The sequence below is a fragment of the Mytilus californianus genome, unplaced genomic scaffold (assembly GCF_021869535.1).
Source record: "Mytilus californianus isolate M0D057914Y unplaced genomic scaffold, xbMytCali1.0.p SCAF_6, whole genome shotgun sequence".
Classification (NCBI taxonomy): Eukaryota; Metazoa; Mollusca; class Bivalvia; order Mytilida; family Mytilidae; genus Mytilus; species Mytilus californianus.
The window spans coordinates 87471953-87497055 of record NW_026262712.1 but is presented as its reverse complement, the minus strand read 5'-3'; the positions used below and the strand labels follow the sequence as shown (position 1 = coordinate 87497055).

Sequence of the window (25103 nt, the reverse complement as noted above, 5' to 3'; positions counted from 1 at the left end):
ATGTCTGTAATATAATAGTAATAAACGCTAGGTCTTTTCACTGCCGAAAACCACCACTTACCACCGAACACCCCAAAATAATCTAAAACTATGAAAAAAACAATATTTTCAGGTATTTTAATAGAAAGGTTAACAAATAAAAAGGAAACGAGACCAATTTATAACACCCAAAAGAGTAGAAGAGTCATCAACACTCGGCAAAACATCGCAGACACCCATAATCATACTTTTTAATCATTTTTTTTTAAATTTATTTCAACTTTTGTTGTAATTAAGTAAAAACATTAAAAACTAAAATAAAATGAAACAGAATTTTAACATCGTACAGAAAAGGAGAGTAACCGACCACACTGAACACCGTTGAAATAGACATTGAATCGTATGTATTTGATTCAGAGAAACAATAACATAATAAGTAGACTTTCACAAACGCTGTGTGTATTCTCCGTTTAATTATTCTTTGAAATTGCGATAAAAAATAAACAAATTCAACAGTTTTCTGCTTTAATTGACACACATTATTGGTTTTTTTTTCATAGTTTTAATTCACTTTTGGGGTGTTCGGTGGTGTGCGGTGGTGTTCAGCGGTGAAAAGACCTACCCTATAATAAACACCAAACTCTCCAAATAACAAGAAACATTAAGATATGATAAAATACAGACATACAACTACTGACAAAGTTCCTCAATGAAACAGCCTAAATAATGAAAAGCTTTGAAAATACAATAAAATTGAGAATGGAAATGGGGAATGTGTCAAAGAGACAATAACCTGACCAAAGAGCATAAAACAGCCCAAGGCCACCAATGGGGTTTTAGCTCGGCGAGAAAATTCTGCACCCGGAGATGGGCTTCAGCTCGCCCCTAAATGTTAATATGATTTATCTACAATATTCATAAACATTCATGAAATGTTTTTCAGCCTCCAGATATAGAAGATTTTGATTTCATAAAGCCTATCAGTAGAGGAGCATTTGGGTAAGTTACATATAAAAATAAAAAGATGTGGTATGATTGCCAATGAGACAACTCTCCACCAGAGACCAAATGACATAGAGGTTAACAACGGTCACTCTATGGCTCAACAATGAGCAAAACCCATACTGCATAGTAAGCTATAAAAGGCCCTGAAATGACATGTAAAACAATTCAAACGAGAAAACTAAAGGGGCCTGATTTATGTACAAAACAATGAACAAAAAACAAGTATATATACAGCAACGATCAACAACCACTGAATTACCAGCTCATGCCTTGGGACAGGCAGAATATGGCGGGGTTAAACATGTTTGGTGGCACCAAACCATCCCCATAAGCTGGGACAGTAGTGTAACAGTAATTATTCTCCCCACAACTTCATATAACATCCTGGTAAACAGAGCATCTTGAAATACCATCTTGTTTCTAGAAATTATAATAAAAAAAAACATCTCCAATAGCATCACATTACCATGATGCTAAAAGGCCTAGGGATACCACATACAACTTTTTAAATATTTATTTACACATTAAAGTGACTATTAATATAAAAAAGGATGTTTGAAACTGTATAACATGTATGAATTACAGCTAAGAAGACAGGCTTTATCAGATTTCTGTTACACACAGTGTACATTTTGTACATTTACCTTTATAATACAGATCTGTTTCTTTCATATTTTTCTATGATTAATTCAGAAAAATAAAAAGGCCAAGGTAACAGCTTATTCATTTAAGATGTACATGTACAGCATGAACAGTCTTTAAATTAAATAACACTCACAGGTGAATCTGTAGAAGTTGGCATAACAAATATTACTTAGATCCATTATTGTTCAGATGATTTCATTATAATGGAAAGTTAGGACTTAAATAGGCTTTGCTATTCAAAATTATTTGAAATTCGTTGAATGTTGGTTATGTATCAATTATGTATTATAGACAGACATTGTATTTCATGCACTGTTTCAGGAAAGTTTTCTTAGGATGTAAAAAGATTAATAGAAATAAAATTTATGCCATTAAAGTGATGAAAAAGGCTGACATGGTACAGAAAAATCTGGGGGATCAAGGTATGGTTTATTATAAAAAACATTTTACAGGAATTGCATAATTTTTTTAAGAATTAGGCAAAAATAGGGTAACATGCCACTGAATCGGACACAAACCTTGAGTCGGACATTTTTTTAATTGTTTTTCTTTACTACAGCAAATATGCAATATTTTGGTATTCTATGATCATACATTTTACTTTAGGATTGATTATTAGTACTTATACAACAAAATTAGACAGTTATTTGTTTTAGTTCCTGCTCTGCTAGTGATACCTGACATAACATAAATGGTACCAATTTTTCTGCATCAGATGCGCATTTCGACAATCAATGTTTCTTCAGTGATGCTCGAAGTCAAAATATTTGAAAATCCAAAGCTTATTTAAAAGAAGAAGAGCTATAAGCCAAAAAGGACAAAAAAATATAGCCAAAGCAGGGCAGGGAATCAGAGCTTTGCATGAGGGAGATACATTCCTTAATTTTAAATAATTTCAAACAATTTGTAACAGGAAATTTCAATAACACTAAATCCGTATTTTCATGCCAGTACTGAAGTACTGGCTACTGGGCTGGTGATACCCTCTGGGACTATCAGTCCACCAGCAGAGGCATTGACCCAGTGGTAGTAATAACATAAACGGTACCAATTTTTCTGCACCAGATGCGCATTTCGACAATCAATGTCTCTTCAGTGATGCTCGAGGTCAAAATATTTGAAAATCCAAAGCTTATTAAAAAGAAAAAGAGCTATAAGCCAAAAAGGACAAAAAAATATAGCCAAAGCCGGGCAGGGAATCAGAGCTTTGCATGAGGGAGATACATTCCTTAATTTTAAATAATTTCAAACAATTTGTAACAGGAAATTTCAATAACACTAAATCCGTATTTTCATGCCAGAACCGAAATACTGGCTACTGGGATGCTGATACCCTCGGGGACTATCAGTCCACCAGCAGAGGCATCGACCCAGTGTTAGTAATAACATCTTATTCTTGTTAAAAATAATATTAGTGTTCTGAAAGTATTTTTTTTTTTCATTTTAGTTTTGGCAGAAAGAGATGCAATGGCCCAGGCCACCAGTCCATTTATTGTACACTTGTTTTACTCATTACAGTCAAAACAGAATATCTATTTGGTATGCTTATCATATAGATCTATTTCATATATCCAAAAGTACAAATATTAAAAAAAATCAAGCTTCTCATATACAATGTATCCCAGCAGGCACACAACGTTGATTTAACAGTGAATCAATGTTTATTTTCTATGTTGAATCAATGTTGAATTATTATTAGATTTTGCAAATTTGTATCAACGTTGAAATCCTACGTTGAATCAACGTTGATATTTAACTTTGAATCAATATTGAATAATGGTTGCTTCAACATTGTTTAAACCAATAACTCACCTTGAATTCGGATTGAATTCAGGGTGAATACCATATTCAGCAATATTCAAGCTAGTGTCTTCTCAAGGCCCTCTACATGCTAATTGTCATAGCAACATTCTGCCGCAGGAAACTTTATCCAATAACTGCTCCATCAGACCAAAATATAAAAATTAATCTCAGAAAAAAATTGATGAACTTTAAATAATATCATTGCCTGGTCATACTTGACATGATGTGATCTTTTGCTCATTGTTGAAGACTGTATGGTGACCCAAAGATATATAAATAATGTTCTTTGGTTGGTGATTGTCTTGTTAACAATAGGCAACAATAAAAACTTTGAATATATACCATTGACTGTCAATTACTCATAGAAGAATTTTCAACAATAAAACTGAGAGACCACATTCTTGTGATAAGAGCATGGGTTGACCATGATGATGTCAACAACCAATCAACTGAATAACAAATATGTGTGTTTAGGGCTTTTCTACGAACCATAATTTAACCCCCAAGATTTTTTTAACATTTAACGATATGCATATAAAAACACAAATTATCATAGAGAAATATTGATCTATCCTAATTTTTGAAAGCACACAACCCTTAATACACATAGTTTTTGCCCAATGTCTATTCTAAATATCTGAGTGATCAAAATATAAAACAAATTTTGCTGTTCCTACTCCATGTATTCTAATGTCTAACCACTGATTATAGAGAAATATTCAATACGATAAAATTAAAATAAATTTATTTATTAATAGTGAAAACTTCAACTTCTTTCTTCTCCCACCCTGTCTTTTTGGAGCCCATTTTAGAAAGGTTGTTGTTTGGTCAGACACTTGTTGTTCCGTGATTCCATAGGTCTTCATGATGACATCTACAAAATCAAAAGTTATAACATTGTCAAGTTTAATACTGTTCAACACATTTAACTATTAATAACTTCATAATGATGATATTTAAAGTATAAATCAAAAGCATAAGAACTCATGAAAACTAAATGAAAGTTAAACTTCCATCTAAATCTCAACTACATTTCCTTTTATATAGACCAGAAGGTATAATCTGCAAGAAAATCCTAACTACTACATTTTAACTTGAACAAATTGAAGGTTTATCCACATATGTCTTTTTCTGTATTACTTGTGCTGCTGCATGGATATCTGTCTGATTGACATATACAAGGGTTGTAAAGGGGGGTTCTTAACACGAAAACACGTGAAATAAAAATCCCCAAAACGTCGCACGGAAAATAAAAATTGGGATAAACGAAGCACGAGAAATAAAATCGTAAATGTTAAGGAAAAAGTACTAGCAGTTATTACTCAGTCGTTCTTGGAGATCACACAGTCATGATAATGGACACGAAGACCCTGCGGTCACCTTTTCGCGTCTACTAGTTGCATCCGATTTGGAAAAAAAATTATTCATAACTTGATAGCAATTAATATCCATGATATCCTGGGAACACATAGTTTAAATATCCAGACTGACTTGGAATTTAGTCCCGGTTTACTTTTTTTATCAAATGTGGGACAAGCACGAGAAATTAAGAGTACCAACACGAAACACGGAAAATAAATAAGGGGAAACACAAATAACGCATGTCGAACCAAAGACAAGAAAACAAGAAATAAAAAGGCCAAATACGTTGCATGCAAATATTTCTTTACCACCCTCATGTGATATACCCTTCATCTTTGATTACCTTGTCAAAACACTACTTCAATTTTGATAGTAAAATATTAAAGGTCCAACTTGGTGAGCCATATAGCTTCTGACCTTTCCATCCCAATTTTGTAAACAACTCAACTTCTCAAGCCCCCCTTTTTTGTGAGATTTCGTGTAACTGAATTGAACAGGTAAATAAAGATAAAATTTCTTTTTACTTTTGATTCAATCATATGATGAATTCAAATAGTCAACGATAAAAATTCATAAGACGTTCCAAGGTAAATCGGGAATGGTAAAATGCTAAACATCCCCCTTTTCCTCGTGTAAAATTTCAACTTTTCAGTACAGTTTTCATAACAACTTGATATGCTCACATTTCTAAAATACGATACTGTATTTACTGTAATCCCAACAATTTATATATACTTACGATAAAATATAAAAGCTGTATACAGGAAAGATATTGATAAAAACTCTGTAGAATCACATTGTGGTCTCGAAAGTGGATATTCAAACTTTGGCAACAAATACAACTGCGCATGCGCATATCTGAATTTGTCTTAAAATACAAATGTTAAAAATGCCGCGAAAATTTAAAAATCACTATTCCAATAGATATATCAGTTGTTTATATTACAAGTTATCAACCATTGTTTATGAACTGATATATTCGTCTTTCTCTTTAGATTGTTAAAAAGAATAGAAAAAAAAGGAATGAAAACAATATATTTGACATCAGCAGCCACCAAAAAAGGGGGCATATTTTTAGGGGAAGGGGTTATTCACAAATATTTATATTTACTGTATGATTCTGTATGCAAGCTGGTTCTATTAATTTATTATGTTTTGGGGTGGGGTGAAATTTTGGAATTTCTATTATATGGGGTGCAAAGTTCATGATTAATTTATGCTGATATACACTGAGGGGCCTGATGGGGGGGGGGGGGGGGGGGGGGTCTCATCACGATTCACGAGTTGATTTTTTTGTCAATCACGATTCACAGAAAATAAATTTCCATGATCACGGATCACGAAAATATAAAAAAAAAAAATCTGTAGAAAAACGGATCACGATAGCGAAAATGCGTCGATCACGAAGAACGAAAATAACCCATCAGGCCCCTCTACACTGCGATTGTTTTATATATAATTCTATAATCACCACGACAATAAGTGATAAATCTACTGAATATTCTATTTTATGTGATTATCGTTGTCAATTTAAAAAGAATTGTGATGTGCCCAATACTTCTTTTTTGACAATTCTGGTATCCACAACTACTGGGTTTTATATATGATCATATATTGTTTAGCCAACGTTGATTCAATATTGGTGTTTCAACACAATGTTAATTCAACGTTGAAACAATGTTCTAATTTCAACGTTGAATTGTCAACGTTGAATCAATGTTGAATATTTGTTGATCAATGTATAACCTAAAATCAACAAAGATTCAACGTGTGCCTGCAGGGATGTTATATATATATAATGATACTCCTGGAAATTCCATACTATTTTAGGACACAAAAAGAAAAGACTTAATCCATGTATATGTGTCTACATTTAAAGGATATTGTATAAATAGATCATTACTATGTTACCTTTGAAACTAAAAAAAAAAATAATAGGCTATACCCGTCTTGGGGTATGTAACTATTTGTATTAAAAAAAAACAACACAAGAAACATTTGTTTGCAGCTTGATACACATATAAGTGATGTATCTAGAAATCTCAGAACAGTATTAAATAACTGATTATGAACTTTAAGATATATGTACCATAATTGACTGTGATTATTAAAATAAATGTGGATGTTCTGGGCACAGCAAACATAATGATTTCCACAAACATCAGAAAAATATTTTTTAGTCTAGCAAATTTGTTTGTAGGATGTAAACAGACTTACTATTTTCCATTCTTGGGAACAATATTACATTTGTCAAAAATAAAGCTACCGGTAATTACTTTTGGGTTGAATTGTTTGATTAAAAAAAAGTATGAATATGTGATTGCCATTTTGATTATGGTCTCAATATTTTTATATATTTTCATTGTAAACTATTTTCAGGTGATGGAATACTTGATAGGTGGGGATGTAAAAAGTTTACTGGCAATCTATGGATTTTTTGACGAGGAAATGGCCATGTTGTTTGCTGCTGAAGTAACATTAGCATTAGAATATCTTAATTCTAGAGGCATTGTACATAGGTAAGTTTTAAATGACATTTAGTTGCATGCACCATTCCTACCAAGATTCAGCTAGTAGGTATAGTACATGAAGGCTTACAGATATTTAGTTTGGTCATTTAAATCATTTGAAAGTATAAGAATAGTTGTCCAAAAGTAATTATCTATGGGTTAATAAAATGGACATGTCCCCCTTTAACACAATCACCATGTTGCAAGCTTATATACAACCAATATTCAAATTACATTTAAAAGGGGAAATGAAAGGGTGATATAACTCATTAACTTGCAATAAAATGCTTTGTGGCAGTAAAACTCCAATAAACAGGTATATAGACAAAATGGTACATGCTGTTATACACATACAATGCATTTAATTGATTTTAGCTACAGTGATAGTACCAAAACCAAACCAAGTCAAACCTTCATAGGTAGAATTATTCAATTAAGACATGCAGTGAATATTCTATAGATATTAAAACAGATCAACATTATACAGTTGATCTGTTTTAATATCTATAGAATATTCACTGCATGTCTTAATTGAATAATTAATGTTAACCTTAGGGGTTCTGGTTAGACCGGATTTGCTTTAGCATATTGCACGATAAAAATCACTGATAGATAGATAGTTTTATTTCAATATTTTTTATAGACAAAGTTCTCTTGCTGAACTTTTGCATAATCATAAGTATTGTTCTTAACAGTCCTAAACTTTGATGTAGCGCAGAAATTATATTTCATGCACAAATAACTGAAGGGAGTACCTCTCCATTGTCATATGTTTCATTTACAGAAAATTCATTGTTTTCTTTATGTTTGAATCTTCTCTACAAATTCCTTGGGTTTTAAATTCTGTCTTGCTTCAAAACAAAGACCGTTGACCTGATAGATTATTTAAGTCTGTAGTAAATCACTTACTTCCATTCCAGAGATTTAAAACCAGACAATATGTTGATAGACAGGAAAGGTCACATAAAGCTGACAGATTTTGGATTGTCAAAAGTTAATCTTGATGTTGGTAAGTTGAAGGACAAGGTGATAGTCTTTTAAAGAATATTTTTGATATTTTTTTTTTAGTAAAATAGCAGATGACAAAATCCACTTTGTACACCTACCTAATTGATGTTTTTTGTCAAACAATAGCATATTTAATAATGTTCAACAAATCTTGCTTGTTATTGGTTTTTGTCGAGCCTGCAACATTTATGTCGCGAAAGTGAGACATAGCTATCTTAGATTCCATCGTCATCGACATCAACATTTAGGTTCAGTCTGTGGTTAAAAGTTTTTTTTAGGGCATCAATAACCACGTCAAACCTTCATGGAATTTTATGAAATTTGGACAGAAGCTTGTTTATGACCAAAATACAGTATCCAGATCAAAATTTTGAAAATATTTATTTTCATTTTTCCGTTATTTACTGACAAATGGACTTAGTTTTTAGCTCACCTGGCCCAAAAGTGAGCTTTTCTCATCACTTGGCGTCCGTCGTCGTCCGTCCGTACGTCGTCGTTGTCCGTTAACTTTTACAAAAATCTTCTCCTCTGAAACTACTGTGCCAAATTAAACTAAACTTGGCCTAAATGATCCTTAAGGTATCTAGTTTTAAAAATTTATCCGATGACCCCGTCCATCAACCAAGATGACTGCCATTGCTAAAAATAGAACATGGGGTAAAATGCAGTTTTTGGCTTGTATCTCTGAAACTAAAGCATTTAGAGCAAATCTGACATGGTTAAAATTATTCATCCGGTCAAGATCTATTTGCCCTGAAATTTGCGGATGCATCAGACAACCCGTTGTTGGGTTGCTGCCCCTGAATGGGTAATTTTAGGGAAATTTTGCAGTTTTTGGTAATTATTTTGAATATTATAATAGATAGAGATAAACTATAAACAGCAAAATTGTTCAGCAAAGTAAGACCTACAAATAAGTCAAACATGACCGAAATTGTCAATTGACCCCATAAAGAGTTATTGCCCTTTAAAGTCAATTTTTCACAATTTTTCCTAAATTTTTGTAATCTTTTACAAAAATCTTATCCTCTGAAACTACTGGGCCAAGTTCATTATAGATAGAGATAACTGTAAACAGCAAGAATGTTCAGTAAAGTAAGATCTACAAACAAGTCACCATCACCAAAACTGAATTTTGTCATGAATTCTATTCTTGTCTTTGATGTTGTAGAGTGTTCTTTGTTTAATATGCACTGCAGCACATAGACCAAGGTGAGCGACACAGGCTCTTTAGAGCCTCTAGTTTTTACAGTTTACGTTTAGATTCAGTCTGAAGTTAAAGTTTTTCAGTCATCAATAATTTTGTCAAACTTTCATGGAATTTTATGAAATTTGGACAGAAGCTTGTTTATGACCAAAATACAGTATCCAGAGCAACATTTTGGAAATATCTATCTTCATTTTTTCGTATTTTACTGATAAATGGACTTAGATTTTTTTACATTTAACAAGTAGATACAGTCTGGGGTTAAAGTTTGTTACACATCAAATACTTTGTCAAACCTTCATAGAATTTTATGAAACTTTGGCAGAAGCTTTTTTATTATTAAGAGATAATGTCTGAAGCAAACTTTTGAAAATATATTTTCTGAATGTATAATTTCATTTTCAGTATTTTTCTGATAGATGGACTTATTTTTTTTACAGTTAACATTTACAGACAGTCTGGGATTTACTTTATTTGACATGATAAATTTGTAAACATTCATGGATTGTCATGAAATTTGGACAGAAGCTTATCTTCAAGACCAAGAAATAGCATTTAATTTTTTTTTCAATTCTGTATTTTACTGATACATGGACTCACTTTTTTAGTCAACATTACACGTTTACACTGACAGCAGTAATCATAAGCGATACACAGGGTTCTGTTGAACCCCTTACAAATTTATTTTTTTTGTCATCCTGAATACATTTGCCAGTGTACCATAAGCAAAGGTGAATACCATCAATCAATTGATCAAACTTATGATTTTTATGTTTCTCAATATAATACTTTAATATATGAAAATCAATAGAATACAACAGTACTAATATCTAATTGTTACAGATAAAATAGGAATTGATGTAACCAAGACCCCACTACCTACAAACTATAAGAGTAGACGGGACTACTACAGGACTCCAGGTCAAATACTGTCTTTAAAGAGTAATCTTGGATTTGTAAGTCATTAGAAATGGTATAATGTAGACATTGATCTGTATAACTAAATATTTTGATTTTTATTTTCTTGCCAAAGTAATTTAGACTTACAAAATTAACAGCTAATCATAATCATATTTTTCCTCAACAAATAAAATCTATCTACAAATGTTTTTGATAAATATTGTCTAAAAATCAGTATTACATAGGGAAATTTCACTCACCTGACTTTCACCTCCAAAGAGTTTATAGTGAATCTATTATATAAACATGAATTTCACGTGAACATCACATAGATTTTTTCAAATATTCAAATAACATCTTAATTATCAAATCTTAATTAAAATCGGGATAATTACCAATTTTTTTATATAAAGTTCATGTGAAAATCAAGTGAAAAATTTCAAGTGAGATTCATGTGAAATTCACATGAAAATTTTCATGTGAGTTTCACTTACATGTATAAGTCTGTTTGAGGTGAATTTCACGTGAAATTCCCATGAGCTGTGTATGCTAACAAAGGAGTAGTTTTTTACAAAAAATGAAACAGAGAAAAGGGGCAATCAATTCAAACAAATCTAAAACAATTCCAACTCACAAAACTGTACTAACTAAATAACTGTCAAGTCTATTCCTGTTTGGGTTAAGTTTAATAGTTTTAACGTCAGAGTACCTGAATTGTACCAAGTACCCAAATTGCACCCATTTAGCCAAATTAACAGCGGAAATCTTACAAGTTTGCTTAGAGACTAAACAATTTGTATTTTTTTTTTTGACATTATGCACGCCTTTCGACATAGCTATATATATTTAAATATACGCAAAACGTTCACAGTAAATATCAACAGATAAAGTATTAACTGGAAAAAAAATCTACATAAATCTCGCCATGCAATATCCACAAAAAGTCAACTTATAAAAATGAGCAAATAAAATATGTTACAGGCATCCATTTCTTAAAAAATGAATAGTAAGCATGGACTATTGTCAAATTGTTCTAAATATTTGGAGAAATAAAACAAACATTAGTTATTCTGTTTTTACGGATGTGAATTTATGCATGGATGCAATTTGGGTACTCCTCATTACAGAATCATGGATTGTTTGGAGGTCAGTACAAACACATTTTTCTATGATTCAATGTGAATTCAAAATTAAATTGGTGGAACTATATAGTAAATAAGGACACATCTACAAAATAAACACAGAATGGAAACCTTTGTCAGGATTATAAATAGGTGAAAAAACTTTCAAAAAAGTGCAATTTTGGTACCCACACGTTAAGTGTATTACACATATATCCTATATCTTCATTTTCCTGCTTCAAAAGTCTATTACCCTTTTTTTCAAGGAAAAGCCATACCCATAATTATAAAGTATTGTTTATTATTTGATAATTGTTTTGATGTATACAAAGAAAGAAGAGATATGTTTTACTCTACCTGTATTTAAAACAGTATTGTGTGTATAATCTAAGATGGAAAAATCATTTCGATATTTAGCAACAGTAGCTCTTCTTATAAAAAATGGAAAATTTGGTATAATTGGATACACTTTTCTTACACAATAATTTTGTTGCATACTGAAAGAACCTATACATTGCAACTCAGTCTCTTTGTTTAGCCCAGTACTATTTCAATTTCTGTTCATTTCAGAATTCTCAACAGACACCAGTTAGATCTAGTGTCAGTAGTTTAGATACACCTGCGTCTTTCAACAACAGAAGAAATCATCTTAATGATATCAGACATTCTCCATTGATTTCCAAGAAACGTTTGAGTATACGAGATAGATTAGTGAGCTCAGCTCGTAGATCATCCTTAGCAAGACTAACTCCACCTGTAAAGAGTCTGACGCCAACACTACAAGAATCGTTGAATTGGTCAACCCATGCAAGCAGTGATATATCTTTCAGTAGAAAGGAATCTTCGAGACTTTCAAGTATAATTAGTGAAGGAAAATCAAAAGGATCGTTTCGAGACTTGAAACGTCAGCCATTATCATTATCCCACATTCTAAACAATTCTTCTATAGCAGAAACAAGCGATGATAGTGTATTCAATTCCAGTGTCAGTATAAATATATCTTGTGTAAGTGATAGCAGTATTGAGGAAGTTTTTCATACTTGTATGAAGGAAAATACAGAAAATTGTGCTTGTCAAAGCCATCTTAAAATACCATCAAGGCAACAGAGTGAGTTAGACGATACACCACAAATGCATAGGTATATATTTATGGTTAGGGTATTTGTAATAATAGAACTGCAAATTTAGAAATTATGATATTGCTTGCAATTTGTAACACTTTTTTATGCAGAAAAACTAAATTATCTGCGAATTTTTTTGCATCAATTTAAACAATGTATATAGAAAATTCATTCTGAAATTGTAGTAACAGTTTGTATATTTTATGTTAGTGCTTATTTTATTTTACTTTATTAAGTCGAATATGAGTGTCCTAATAATTTTATTAAACGATAGAGCAGTAATTTTAGTTGACACTTTAGTCAGTCAGGTTGTATATATATTAACATGTATTTCATGAGAAAAGAAAGAATATAGGATTAAGTTACACAAGGCAACATTTGTAGAAACACCTTAATCACACAATCTATTTTGAAATTTCCATGTTTAATTTTAGGACAGATGAAGCTGTATGGAACTCGTATGCTGCCAGAAATCTGAGATCGATGAGGTATGGTTCCTACTCGGAAGACAGTGATGATAGTGAAGGAAATGGTCATAAAAACTCAGCAAGTACTGATGTTAGGAATGATTCTGTGCCAGAAATATCGTTGAAACAAGAATTGGATGACGCAAATCAGTCTAATAATGCTGAAAGTAGTTTTTATAGCTACCATTCTGATGATGAAAATGGAGACATAGAGCATATTCAAATTCAGGAAAAGAAGACATTAAGCAGAAAACGATCTTTCGTTTGCTTGGACAAAAGTCCATGTTTGAAACATTCGTCTTCAAATTCTGGATTGACACAAGAAATTAATATATTATCTCTATATGGTGATGAACATCGCTTTAAAAGATCTAATTCTGGGAATTCAGAGATACTTGCCATAGCAGAAATGAGACAGTGTGAAAGTGATAGTCAGAATTATCGGGACTTTGCTGGTTTTACTGGAGAGCATTTGCATTCAAGTTTTCATCAAAAAGCCGACAGCTGTGATAATAGAAATGGCAAAACTAATAATGATAGTAGTCAATTTACAGTTTTAGAACACATGCATGTAGATAGCCTTGAGACTATTGATGTGCAAGTAAATAAATCACCACATGCAATATTTAATATCTCTGTAAGCTCTGATGATGATGATGAATTAATTGTTAATGATTCAAAGGTAAACATAACATAACAGCTTTTATCTTTAAGAGCTTCTTATACTTTGTTATCTTCTTGAATACTGTATATTCGGCTATAGTATAAAAGGCCCTGACTTGAAAAATGTGAAACAATTCAAATGAGGAAACTAAGGGCCTGATTTATAACAAAACAATTTATAAAAAACAAATATGACAGACATGAACCAAATGACAAGCACTGAACTACAGGATCCTGACTTGTGACAGGCTCATTAATAATGAGGAGGGGTTGAACATGTTTGTGAGCACTCAACCCTCCTCTAACCTGGGACAGTAGTGTAACCTCACAACATAATAACAAACTGTAAAAATCAGTTGCAATTGACTTAACTAAAAAAAATTGGTACAAAGCACAAAAACAACTAACGTAAAAAACGATAGACAAAAAGCACCAATATAAGAGTTACTGCTGTGTTAAATTGATAACGTTTAAGAACAATTTTATTCAAAGGATCGATACTGGAATGAGAATCTATGAAAATAGCCTATTTTCTGGCATGCAACCTCAAAAAACCTGTAGCACTTTTCACTAAAAAAATTAGGACTAAAATTGATTGTAGGTTATACTGAAATGATCATGACATAAATAGTAAATTTGCGTGTTAGATTTTTTGTGAACTTGATTGCTTACCTACAGACCCTATGATTCTGTTGCAGGAAATTTTAACCTAAGCTCATTTCATTTTTTGGCCTATGGCCACTTGTTGACCCTGAAATAAATTTTTTTTTTATCATATCACATAACCTTATTCATATATTATTTTTATATACCATAAGTGTACATGTTTATTAAAGGGGCACTAGCTGTCAAATTCATGTTCACCGATTTGACACAAATTCACAGATTTGATTTATAACAATGTAAAACATTTATCCAAATTGTAAAAAGTCTAAAATAAACAATTTATAGGACATGGGCTCGATAATATGTAGTTTCTTTTCATGTGTATTTTAGTCTAGACGCCATCTGATTAACTATCGAGTTGACCTCCGAAGACCTCCGATGGTCATATAAGTGATATAAACATAAATATAGATATAGATAGATTGGGAACTCGTGCAATTGGATTTTTCTAGGTCTGTTTAATTTCATATTATAGATTTAAAATACATGTATATGCTAATCATCGTTTTTTTTACCTGTATATTAATGATTTTTTGTGGATAGAATCAGTCAATCAAATGATTTAACTTTGTTTCACTTTCAATGTTGACATTCTTTTCCTTTAAATAACTCAACATGCATAATTCATGCATTATCCATCTCTACCTAAAGGGTTAAATTGAAATTCACATGAATACGGATTCAATGGGGTCGAATAATTCACTTGCATGTGAATAATTCATGATCCAGTGTTCTCCCCAGGGCGTTTTAGCGTCACGGCACTGAGACGCTATATTTTTTTTCCTGTGATGCTATAATAAATTTCTGCGAAGCTAAAATTATTTTGAGGATGCTATTGTTCTTGTCTCTATACCGCAAACCATGTACTAAATTTTGAACTTTCATCTAATTACCGCTTGTGATCATAAAAACTATATCACCTTTAATTGTAATCCCTTCAAGTTGGACAATAGAGGCAATTTAGAGTGATTAAATAGGTGTTAATTGCCCTTTGGGTGATAACTGTTTGGATACAAATACCCCAAGCTGACACTTGTGACATGACTTGTACCACGTGGTCCGATCGCAAATTTTGACATGGAGAAAATGTAATCAGAAAATCATAAAACAATTTTGAAATTTACATTTGCATAATGGAAATTCAAAGATACAAATGATTTATCTCTTTAGAAAAGAGGTTTGGTCGTATATTTTTACAACTTTCAAAAAATTACTTTCTTTCCCATCCGGTACTACTTGTTCATCGAGAACGTATATTTAACATTTTTATTTTGAGCTTAATAAGTTTGATACTTCTTTAGAAAGTGATCATACTTTGCTTTAATTAATGTTTCATCCATTTAATGCATTAAAAGCGTCATATTCATTCCCTATCTCTTGACAAACATTGTTTATTTTCGTTAATTTTTCATCGGCCGCCATTGAAATAATTATGTAAACTACGGATGGGAACCGGACCAGATATGATAAAAATCATCTTTTTACGATAATAACTACAGATGCACAAATGGCACAGTGGACAGAAAAAATAATCCCAAAAGAGAAAACTACGCATCCAACACGCATTAGCAGACTATTTGTTAGATCTCCTTGCTCAATGTTTTCTTTTTGAAAATGCATTGTTTAAATATACTGATTAAAGTAGCTTAACTTTGTTAAAAATATCATTTTGATATAAAGCAACAACTGGGATTAATTCATTGAGTACCATGAAACAATGAATTTCATAGACATGATAAAGAAAAAAGTTTTTGATTGAAATTTTATTGCTATATGTTGAACTTTCTCTTCCCTTTTTATATAAAAAAAGCAGTTCTTTTTTTTACTAGATATTTAGTATTGTATATATACAGGTTGCACTAAAATAAACCATTCATTCATTCATTTAGTTGGGTAGATAGGGTAACTGGAACCACACATATATTTTTGTTTGGCCCAAGATGAAAAAAATAATACTGTAACTATAAATGAATATAGAAAACATAAACTGAAACAACTGTTAGAGCATCGCTGTGACACAACAAATGACATTGATAAAAAATCAGTTTATTTTTTTACGCCAAATGTGATGCTATCCAAAATTTCTGGGGATAACACTGTCATCATCAATGTTTCTTAGCTTATTTTGACAAAGTTGAACAATACTGGCTGCTAAAAGCTAATTATTATTTCACTATTTCACTTTCATTAATGATTGAACAAAAAAAATCGTATTTTAGATTTTTATATATATATCGTAGCTAGTGCCCCTTTAACTAATTTTTGTTGCAACACATCTTTAAAATATTTAATGAAACTGCTATTTATTTAGTAACACCTTATTAAAATGAATTTAAATGCATATAGTACATCTAACATATACAATGGTATATTTTATTAAATGTTTTATTGCAGACCCAAGAGAAGACAGAAATTGTAAAAAAGACAACACCAGTAAAAATGACAAGATTCTGTAGTACAAACAAATTTTTATCAGACAACAGATCATTTAGCTCTTTCAAATTCAGCTCTGGTATGTCTGGAGTTCCATGTACCCCTGAATCTACTGGAAAACAAAAGGTATAATACAGTCTAGTGAATGCATTTAATATGTGTAAAAGCAAACCAATCAATCATTGCTATTATGTCAAGAAGTGTGGCTAAAACATATATAGTTAATGCATAGACTTTTTATACTTTCTACTCCTAGTTTGTAGTCCCTCTTTTTCAAAATCCTGGATCTGCATCTTAGACACATATATAGTTTAGATTGTACAGATTATTACATTTTTATATTTCCTCTTACAGGGGGCTTTAATTTTCCATGGTAGAGGGTTCAATTTTCCATGGCTGAGTAGAAATGTTTAAAAATATTTTCTAACATGTTTCACTCCTACCAATATGACCAAGTACTTATTCATGTATTGTAAATAACATAGCTGGAATAGCTATGACAATTTTAAAATCTGAGGACATATAAACTTTCTTTCATTTATTTGCAAATGTTCTTAAAAAAGGTACATTAAGTGCAACCACTAAAATAAAAGGTAAAACAAAAGCTTAAAGACAGAAAAATGAGGCCCTTTGTTTAACCTAAGAGGTCTTGTAAAGATTTGTAGTTTTTTATGGTATTTATTTTGCAGACACATCAACCTCCATTGTTTAAGACACCTGGTAATTGTATGAGTACGCCAGGATTGCTGAAGACACCAGGTCAGGTCTGGACACCTGCAGCAGGTCTGCTGAAGACACCATACAGGACACCAAAGAGTGTCAGACGTGGACGACCTCCTTGTACAGAAAGAATACTTGGTACTCCAGACTACTTGGCTCCAGAAATATTAAAACAGGAACCACATGGTATTTATAAACAATAAGGCTTTTAAATTCTGATTATATAACACAGCGTGTAAAAAAATATTTCAAAACACAAAAGATTGATTGATTGTTGGTTGCTTAACATTCAAATATGTATACATGTCAGCAAGATGGGTTATTACTGCCTGGAATAAAATGCAGTTTGCTCTTGGGGTCACCTTTTTTGGCATATGGAAAAAAAATATCTGATGTGGCAAAGAAAAAAATGTTGTTTGATGCAAATTAATTATTAAAGTATAGAATTACTAAGGATCATTCTTAGTTTTTCCAGTCATTTAAAATGTTTTGATTATATGACTTCTATTTACAGGTAAACCTGTTGACTGGTGGGCTCTAGGGGTTTGTTTGTTTGAGTTTTTAACTGGTGTTCCTCCATTTAATGATGAGACACCTGAACTAGTTTTTCGTAATATATTAAGTAAAGGTGAGATTTTTTTTAGATACTTTAGCTATTGCTAGAATGGAATAATGAAAAGACAAAACAGTAACACAGCAACAAAAGTTTATAACAGATGAGACCTGCACCAATTTATGTTGAATTGTATTGTTACTAAAAACTTTATCAGTTTTTATTATCAGTTTTTAATTTTAAAGCATTTTGTTTCACAAAACAAAGCTATGATTAAAACATAACTTAGATCATTTTTATGATTTGTACATAAATTTTCAAATTTTTAGCCGTCTTCCAAACTATGAAAATAACACTTTGTATATTTGGTGTGAAGCACTGTTCTAGATTTACTTTCAATGCTCAAACCAAAAAATTTGATATCTAAAGATGCTTAAAAAAATACCATAATTTTATTTTATGGTCACCTTACAACATGCTGACAAAGAAATAGTTTTTGCCCAAAAAAAAAATGCAGAGAGAAAGCATAAATGTTTAAACCTTACAATAATCAAATGGAAAATATGTAATACAATTTGGTACCACTGAAGGATAGCATACTTACAGGGTTTAATAATAACCCCTTACAATGCAATCAAATAACTGCTTATGTCTTTTAGTCTGTTTGTCTGTTTGGTTATGAAATGTACATGTATCAAGGATTTTTTGGCATCATTTAAAGGCTAAAACTTAAATGGCAAAACCTTACAACCTTCAAAAATACTTCCGAATTTGTGTTATTGGGAATAATGATCTCTTATATCAACTTGAAAAGGTGCATTATATTGAAAAGAATTGCATTTATGAAAATGAGCTGATATGTTGTGGTATTTTGATAATATAAAAATAGGATTTTTCCAGGAATTATTTCATTGAGGATAACTTTTTTATTGTTTATAGCCAAGATTCAATATATATTATATTTCAGATGTTCCTTGGCCAGATGAAGATGAGGCTATGTCTAAACATGCCCAGCAGGCTATTGATAATTTATTAACAATGGACCCAAGGAAAAGACCTACTGCTCAAGGTAAATAGACCCAGGAATATTAATTAAAAATCATGTCCTCCACTAAAATGATCTTTCCTTTGATCAATGAATTAGTACAGTCAGTTATGAGACATAAGTTATGTTATGATGAGACATTTCACAAAAGAATTAGTTGTGCATAATGAAATCTTGACAGACAGTTTAACCATACAGTTGTATACTGTGAATTAGTTATTAATCGTGGGATAGATGAACCACAAATTTAAATGTTCAATGAAGTAACATTTTCAATAGGCTTGCATACAAAATTTGACAAAACCATGAAATCAAATATCCATGAAAATAACATTTTTCTTCAGTCCGCGTAAATTGGTACCCAAGAAAATAAAGGAATCTTCAGTAGCTAAATTGCTAGAAATCTTAATAATTTTGAGTTTTGTTCTATAAACAATGATAGATCTGCATATTTGTTGAAATGAGGAGATGCACTTAAGGTCTTATTTGGATAAAAAATTTAGGAGTAACAAAATCTTGTATTTAATGTTAAATAAGTTGTTAATCTCATTATTTAACAACCTAACATGACAGGGCTTGAACATTTTTTTAACACAGGCGGCTTATGTCTCCCCTAGACTGTATGTTGGTCTGGCCTTCATCTAAAAGAACACAGCAAAAAAGTGACAGGATATGTTTTTTGCAAAATAAAAATTAAAACTCACATTTTAATTTTTGATAGCATTATTTGTTTGTAGCTTTTCCTGAAATTGCAATAATTAATCTTGAATTTGTGTCAATTATTCAATAATTGCAATTATCGGTCGTCCCTCTGTCTGTATCACTCTGCTCGGCTCTTAATAAAATTGCATATCATGGCTTTGTGACGTCAAATACGTTGACCCGGCCTTAATAACTTTGACCCTGACATATCACCAACGTCATAATATATGATCCAGCATTGATAAGTTTGACCCGAACTTATCACGTCATCTTCCGGTTTGCTGGTGAAACAAAGAAAACAGTTGTTTCTATCATGCAAAATGTGCAAATACAACCCGATAAATTGATTATCTGGTTGTATGCATATTGATATTGTAAAATATCAGCTGCTCGACACAATATGAAGCCTTTTTGATCTTGCTCGCTGCGCTCACTCAACAAAAAGCTTCATATTGTGATTCGCAGCTGATATTTTACGATATCAATATGAAGACAACCTGATAATGGGTACTAATAAATGCATGCTAAAATTTCTGAATTTACTCTACTTTGTATGTTATAATATAAATAAACATAGATTTAGTTCAAGAAGCATTCTGAACATTTAGGCAAGTAATTTACAAAAAGTGTCCTTTTGATCTGAAGCAGTTATATAATTTTTCATTTGCCTCGGTGGCTGAGTGGTGTAAGAAGTTTAACAACCCTACTACTAGCCTGTCAACGCTGAGGTTGTGAGTTAGAGCCCAGCACTTGGCAGGTGCATTCAACTGCCGAGCATAGTTGCCAACTCACATGTTCGCATGTAATAGATATTGTTATTTCATCTTTCAGAGGTGAAAAAGATGGAATATTTCAGCGACTTAGATTGGAATAACTTGCTAGACATAGAACCAGCATTTGTACCCCAACCTGATGATGAAACTGATACTACTTATTTTGAAGGTTTGTGTCTGAATTTTGTAACACTAATGTATACTCTATATTCATTTATTTATTTTTATTACAGTTGATATAGTCTAGTTACAAAATTCTCTCCCAATAAAGATTTAACCAGATCATGTTTAATCTAGAAAAACAGCCTTTCTATAAGTTATTTATTCAAAGCCTAAATTCATGAAAAATTGCCCATTATGACCCTGAAAAAAAGGGATAAAAAGAAAACCATCTTCCCAAAATTTGTAAGCATTTATTTTGTATTGTGAAAGTTATACTTAGCAATGGAACAAATTTGGGTAATATTTTGCTCTGGACCTGTCTTCCTTTGTCCATAATTAATGGAAGAAGAGATAGATTCATACGCCATGCAATAAATGTTACTTATGTGGTGTTTGATAAAATATTTTTCTTGGTCAGATATGGTTATACCCATTTACATCATTTTGTAACTTGAATATCTGAGACTATTTTGTTGATAATTTGTATCACTGCTCTGTGTTATGTGCGTTAGTGATTTTCCCTGGAATACAGCTAAGTATAGCTGTCAAGCAAGTGACAATATTGTTTTGATTGCGTTTAGTGAAATCTTTATCTTCCCAAAAACAACAAAATTCCTGTCATTCCTGTCTACTCACTGAACAGAAGGATTGTTTTCAATTTATTAATTTGATTTAGTTTAGAATATGTAAGAAATATTTGTCACTGTACTTTCAGTTAATAAAAATGATCTCATCTAGAAAATGAATGAAGAATTTGCAACTAGAACTTAATCATTAAAAATTATGAAGAAAGCTAGCTGACTCCTTGATTGAACTCATATTGTTTCTTTTTTCAGCAAGAAATACCATGCAGCATCTAGTTGTTTCTGGTGTGGATTTCTAAATGTTTTGAATCTCAACATGGTAGAAAACTTACAAAGGAATCTGTAGATACCAGATTTTTTACAAAATGACATTTCATTATATCTTTCATTTAGCTAAGCATATGTGATATACAGATTTTGCCAATTATTTTTAACAACATCATCTTTCAAGTTATTATTTTCTTGCTTGTGATAAATTTAGCTTACATGCTTGTATGCAATTCTAGTGATGGTGGCATTTTAAGTTTAAGAGTTGTGCAATCTAGTATTATGCATATATACATATTATATGCCTTGTGCTCTGCTTTTTGTGTGGCATATGTGATCTGTCAACCTTACTTTAGTGATATAGTAACTTCTTAAGTTTTAGGATTTCGGTTTAATTTAAAAAAAAAAAGTAAATTCTTAAACCCAAAGTTTTTGTATGTACATTCTTCACTGAGACTATGTCATTTAGTCATGTGGCATTAAACCGTGACCTCATTTTCATAATTGAATGAATCTCAAATATATGCTTTTAAGATTGGAAGCAAGAAGTTAACAACATTGCATTTAGATTTGCTGTAAGATGAACATGATTTTCCAACTTGATCATTAGACCCTGAGCACACATATATATTCTTGTATGGGACAATAAAACAAATCAAACAAAATATTGGGGGAGTCCCCAGGACCCCCCCTTCTTTTTGAAAACTTGTAAACAGTCAAGATCCCCTACCTGAATCCATACATATTCTTGTATGGGACAATAAAACAAATCAAATGAAATATAAGGCCAGTCCCCTAACACATATCAGTCTCACCACTTCTCCCTATCAGTTTCAAAAGGAGAAGTAAATTCTACCTATGATTCTGAAATAATGTGAGATCTGATGATGTTTCAGAATAGGTGATAAAGACTTACGGTACATACATATCTTCAATCATTCAGAGTAAAATTTCTAGTGAAAATTGTCATATAGCTTTTGTTTTGATTTGAAAAGGTCTTTTGACACTTACTATAACTGATTGTTTAGTATGATTTATCATTAATATTGTCCATGGGTTATTATGTGTGTATACAGTATTTAATACCTTTGCAGCGTTAAAAAATTCAATCATCCTGTTTGCCAGACCCTTGTTAGTTTCTCGAAGGGCTGTCAAGTTGGTTAAATTTATAATGTAATGGTCCTAGATTTTTGTAAAATAACGTGACAGGAATTTCCTACCTATCATTCCAGTGGACCCACTTTGTTGAACCTCCCAGAGTGATTAATTGTTTCAGTTGTTCTTGAACATGCATGGATTATTTGTCCTTTGACATTTAGCTACCTCAAACAGCATCAGTCAATTAGTATCTTAATGAGGAAAGATGATGATGTTAAAATGAAATATAAAGAATATATTGTTTTGGGGTTTATACACCAATCTTGTATGTAATTTTAAAGTTTTTGATATTATTTTTATCCAGCTTTACAGAAGCTGCAGTTTAATCTAGTCAGCATGATAGCTTGCAAAATGTATATGCATATATTTCTGTTTTTGTATTTAAAGTCTTTATGCATCATGTAAAGTTGGCAATTACATTGAAACGTCTCTACAATGAACACTTATTAGACTGAAGATTTTGTTTATATAGGTACTGGTAATATTATAAAAGACTATTCATTGCATGTCCTGTTACAAAAGTTAAGTTTAAACAGGTTCTGTTCACACATGTTTTACAGTTTAACTAAACTGGGTTGGAAGGCATTTCAAAATCATATTAAATATTATGGGTAGTGTTTTCCCCCTGAATATCAGCTTCATAAATAAAACAAATCAATAAGTTAGGATCACATGCATAATGAGATAAAATGAATAGTGCCTTCTGACATCTCCGTTTACTTTTTTTCATGATAATGCATTATGCATAGAATAATTTTACATTTAGGTAAATGAATTAAATGATATTTGAAAGAAGCATCAAGCTGTAATGATTCAACTTGTCATGTCTAATTATCTTCACAGCCATCTTTATGCATGTTGTACAATATGCTGAATATGTGCTGATGTTTGTGTTTCAGTCAATACATTTTACAAGACCAACTGAAAATTTTGAATTGTAAATCATTTTTAAAGTCCACCAGGACGAGAGAATACCTTTTGGATTGTAGTGAATTTGGGTCCACCAGTTACATTAGGGCAGGCTTTGTTTGAAATTTCTTGGCTGACCTTACTTAACTTGGAGGCAATAAAAGTTTGAAATCTTTAATAAACATTCCTGCTATGCTAAAAGGGAAGTCCCACTATAGCGATTATCTAAAATATTTAGTATTTTTAGTAAGCAATGATATTATATTAAAAAATTAATACTATTTACTGTTAGTTATTAAAAATCAGAGAGATATTTTTTAAACTTAGAAACTGTAGATAAATATGCTGTATTAAGATATGTTAGTAATTTCAGTTTATTTTTATAGATACATATCATGATTGAAATATGCAAAAGTTATTGCTGGGTGGGAGATATTAAAAATTGCAAGCTTTATGTGTTTTTTTTATATGAATAAAAAAATATGTGTACACACCATTAAAACAGCAACTCAAAAGCACAAAGCAAAAGATAACTAGAGGTCAGTAAAAGTCAACTGCCTATACATTATGTCAAGCACTAAATCAGATCAAGTGTAAAAAGGTTGTGAATAAATTTACGGAAAGATGTGCAATTAATACCAAATTCCTTAAATGACAAAAAACATTAAGGATGTTCGCTCCTGTTGTTATTGAATTTTTGCAGGATATTCGGAATCCTCTGGTTTTATCCATGCAGTGCCATTAAAAGATTTTGCCCACAAACCCCTACTTTTCTTTTCATATTTTTATTGCATATAGTTTAAAAAGCCATATTTGAAAATCTTATAAAATCCTTGTATTTTTTCATAGTTTTTAAGTAAAATGGTACCAATGTTAAATGTATGAAAAATCTAGAGAGAATCACTTCCCGACAAATTTTCACAGGCTCATATCTTGAAAAAATGCACACGGACCCTTCATTTTTTTCTGCTTTTTTAGTTCCTTTATTAATATAGTTCCAATTTATAACAGTCTTTTAAAAATCTAATTATTTTGAAACAGAGTAGCTAACATCCTTAAGATATAAAAAAAAGACAACCACCGTTGAAAATTATTATGATTATATACTTGTGTCTACTTAACTAGACATAAAAATCAAACAATAAATAATCAATAAGCCTATGTCAACTTTTAAGAAATTTAAAGTGCCTTCTCTGAGTGCAAGTGTATAGCATAAATATATCCACCTTTTATTGATAGAATTTAAAAGAATCCAATTCATTTCAGAATGGGTATGGTGTATACATTCATGACACAAAATCACTGAAAGCACTAAACAAAACCAAAATTAATGCAACAAA

At 31.3% G+C, this 25103-nt stretch overlaps 1 protein-coding gene and 1 long non-coding RNA gene across 2 annotated transcripts; one reads left to right on the top strand and one right to left on the bottom strand.

The window, feature by feature from the left end:
• Positions 1 to 21858, top strand: LOC127706655 (serine/threonine-protein kinase greatwall-like). The gene is made up of 15 exons (XM_052211310.1): positions 1 to 6; positions 923 to 978; positions 1921 to 2051; positions 3077 to 3168; positions 7174 to 7313; positions 8225 to 8313; positions 10363 to 10475; positions 12111 to 12679; positions 13096 to 13810; positions 16852 to 17016; positions 17580 to 17796; positions 18125 to 18238; positions 19131 to 19232; positions 20742 to 20852; positions 21682 to 21858. The coding sequence occupies exons 1-15, from the start codon at positions 1 to 3 to the stop codon at positions 21726 to 21728; spliced, it is 2667 nt and encodes an 888-aa protein (XP_052067270.1). The 3' UTR covers positions 21729 to 21858.
• LOC127705965 (uncharacterized) lies at positions 4161 to 6009 on the bottom strand. Its single transcript, XR_007984129.1, has 2 exons — positions 5534 to 6009; positions 4161 to 4306 (listed from the first exon to the last, which is right to left on the bottom strand). It is a non-coding gene; the product is annotated as an uncharacterized LOC127705965 (long non-coding RNA).
• Positions 21859 to 25103: the final 3245 nt, after the last annotated feature.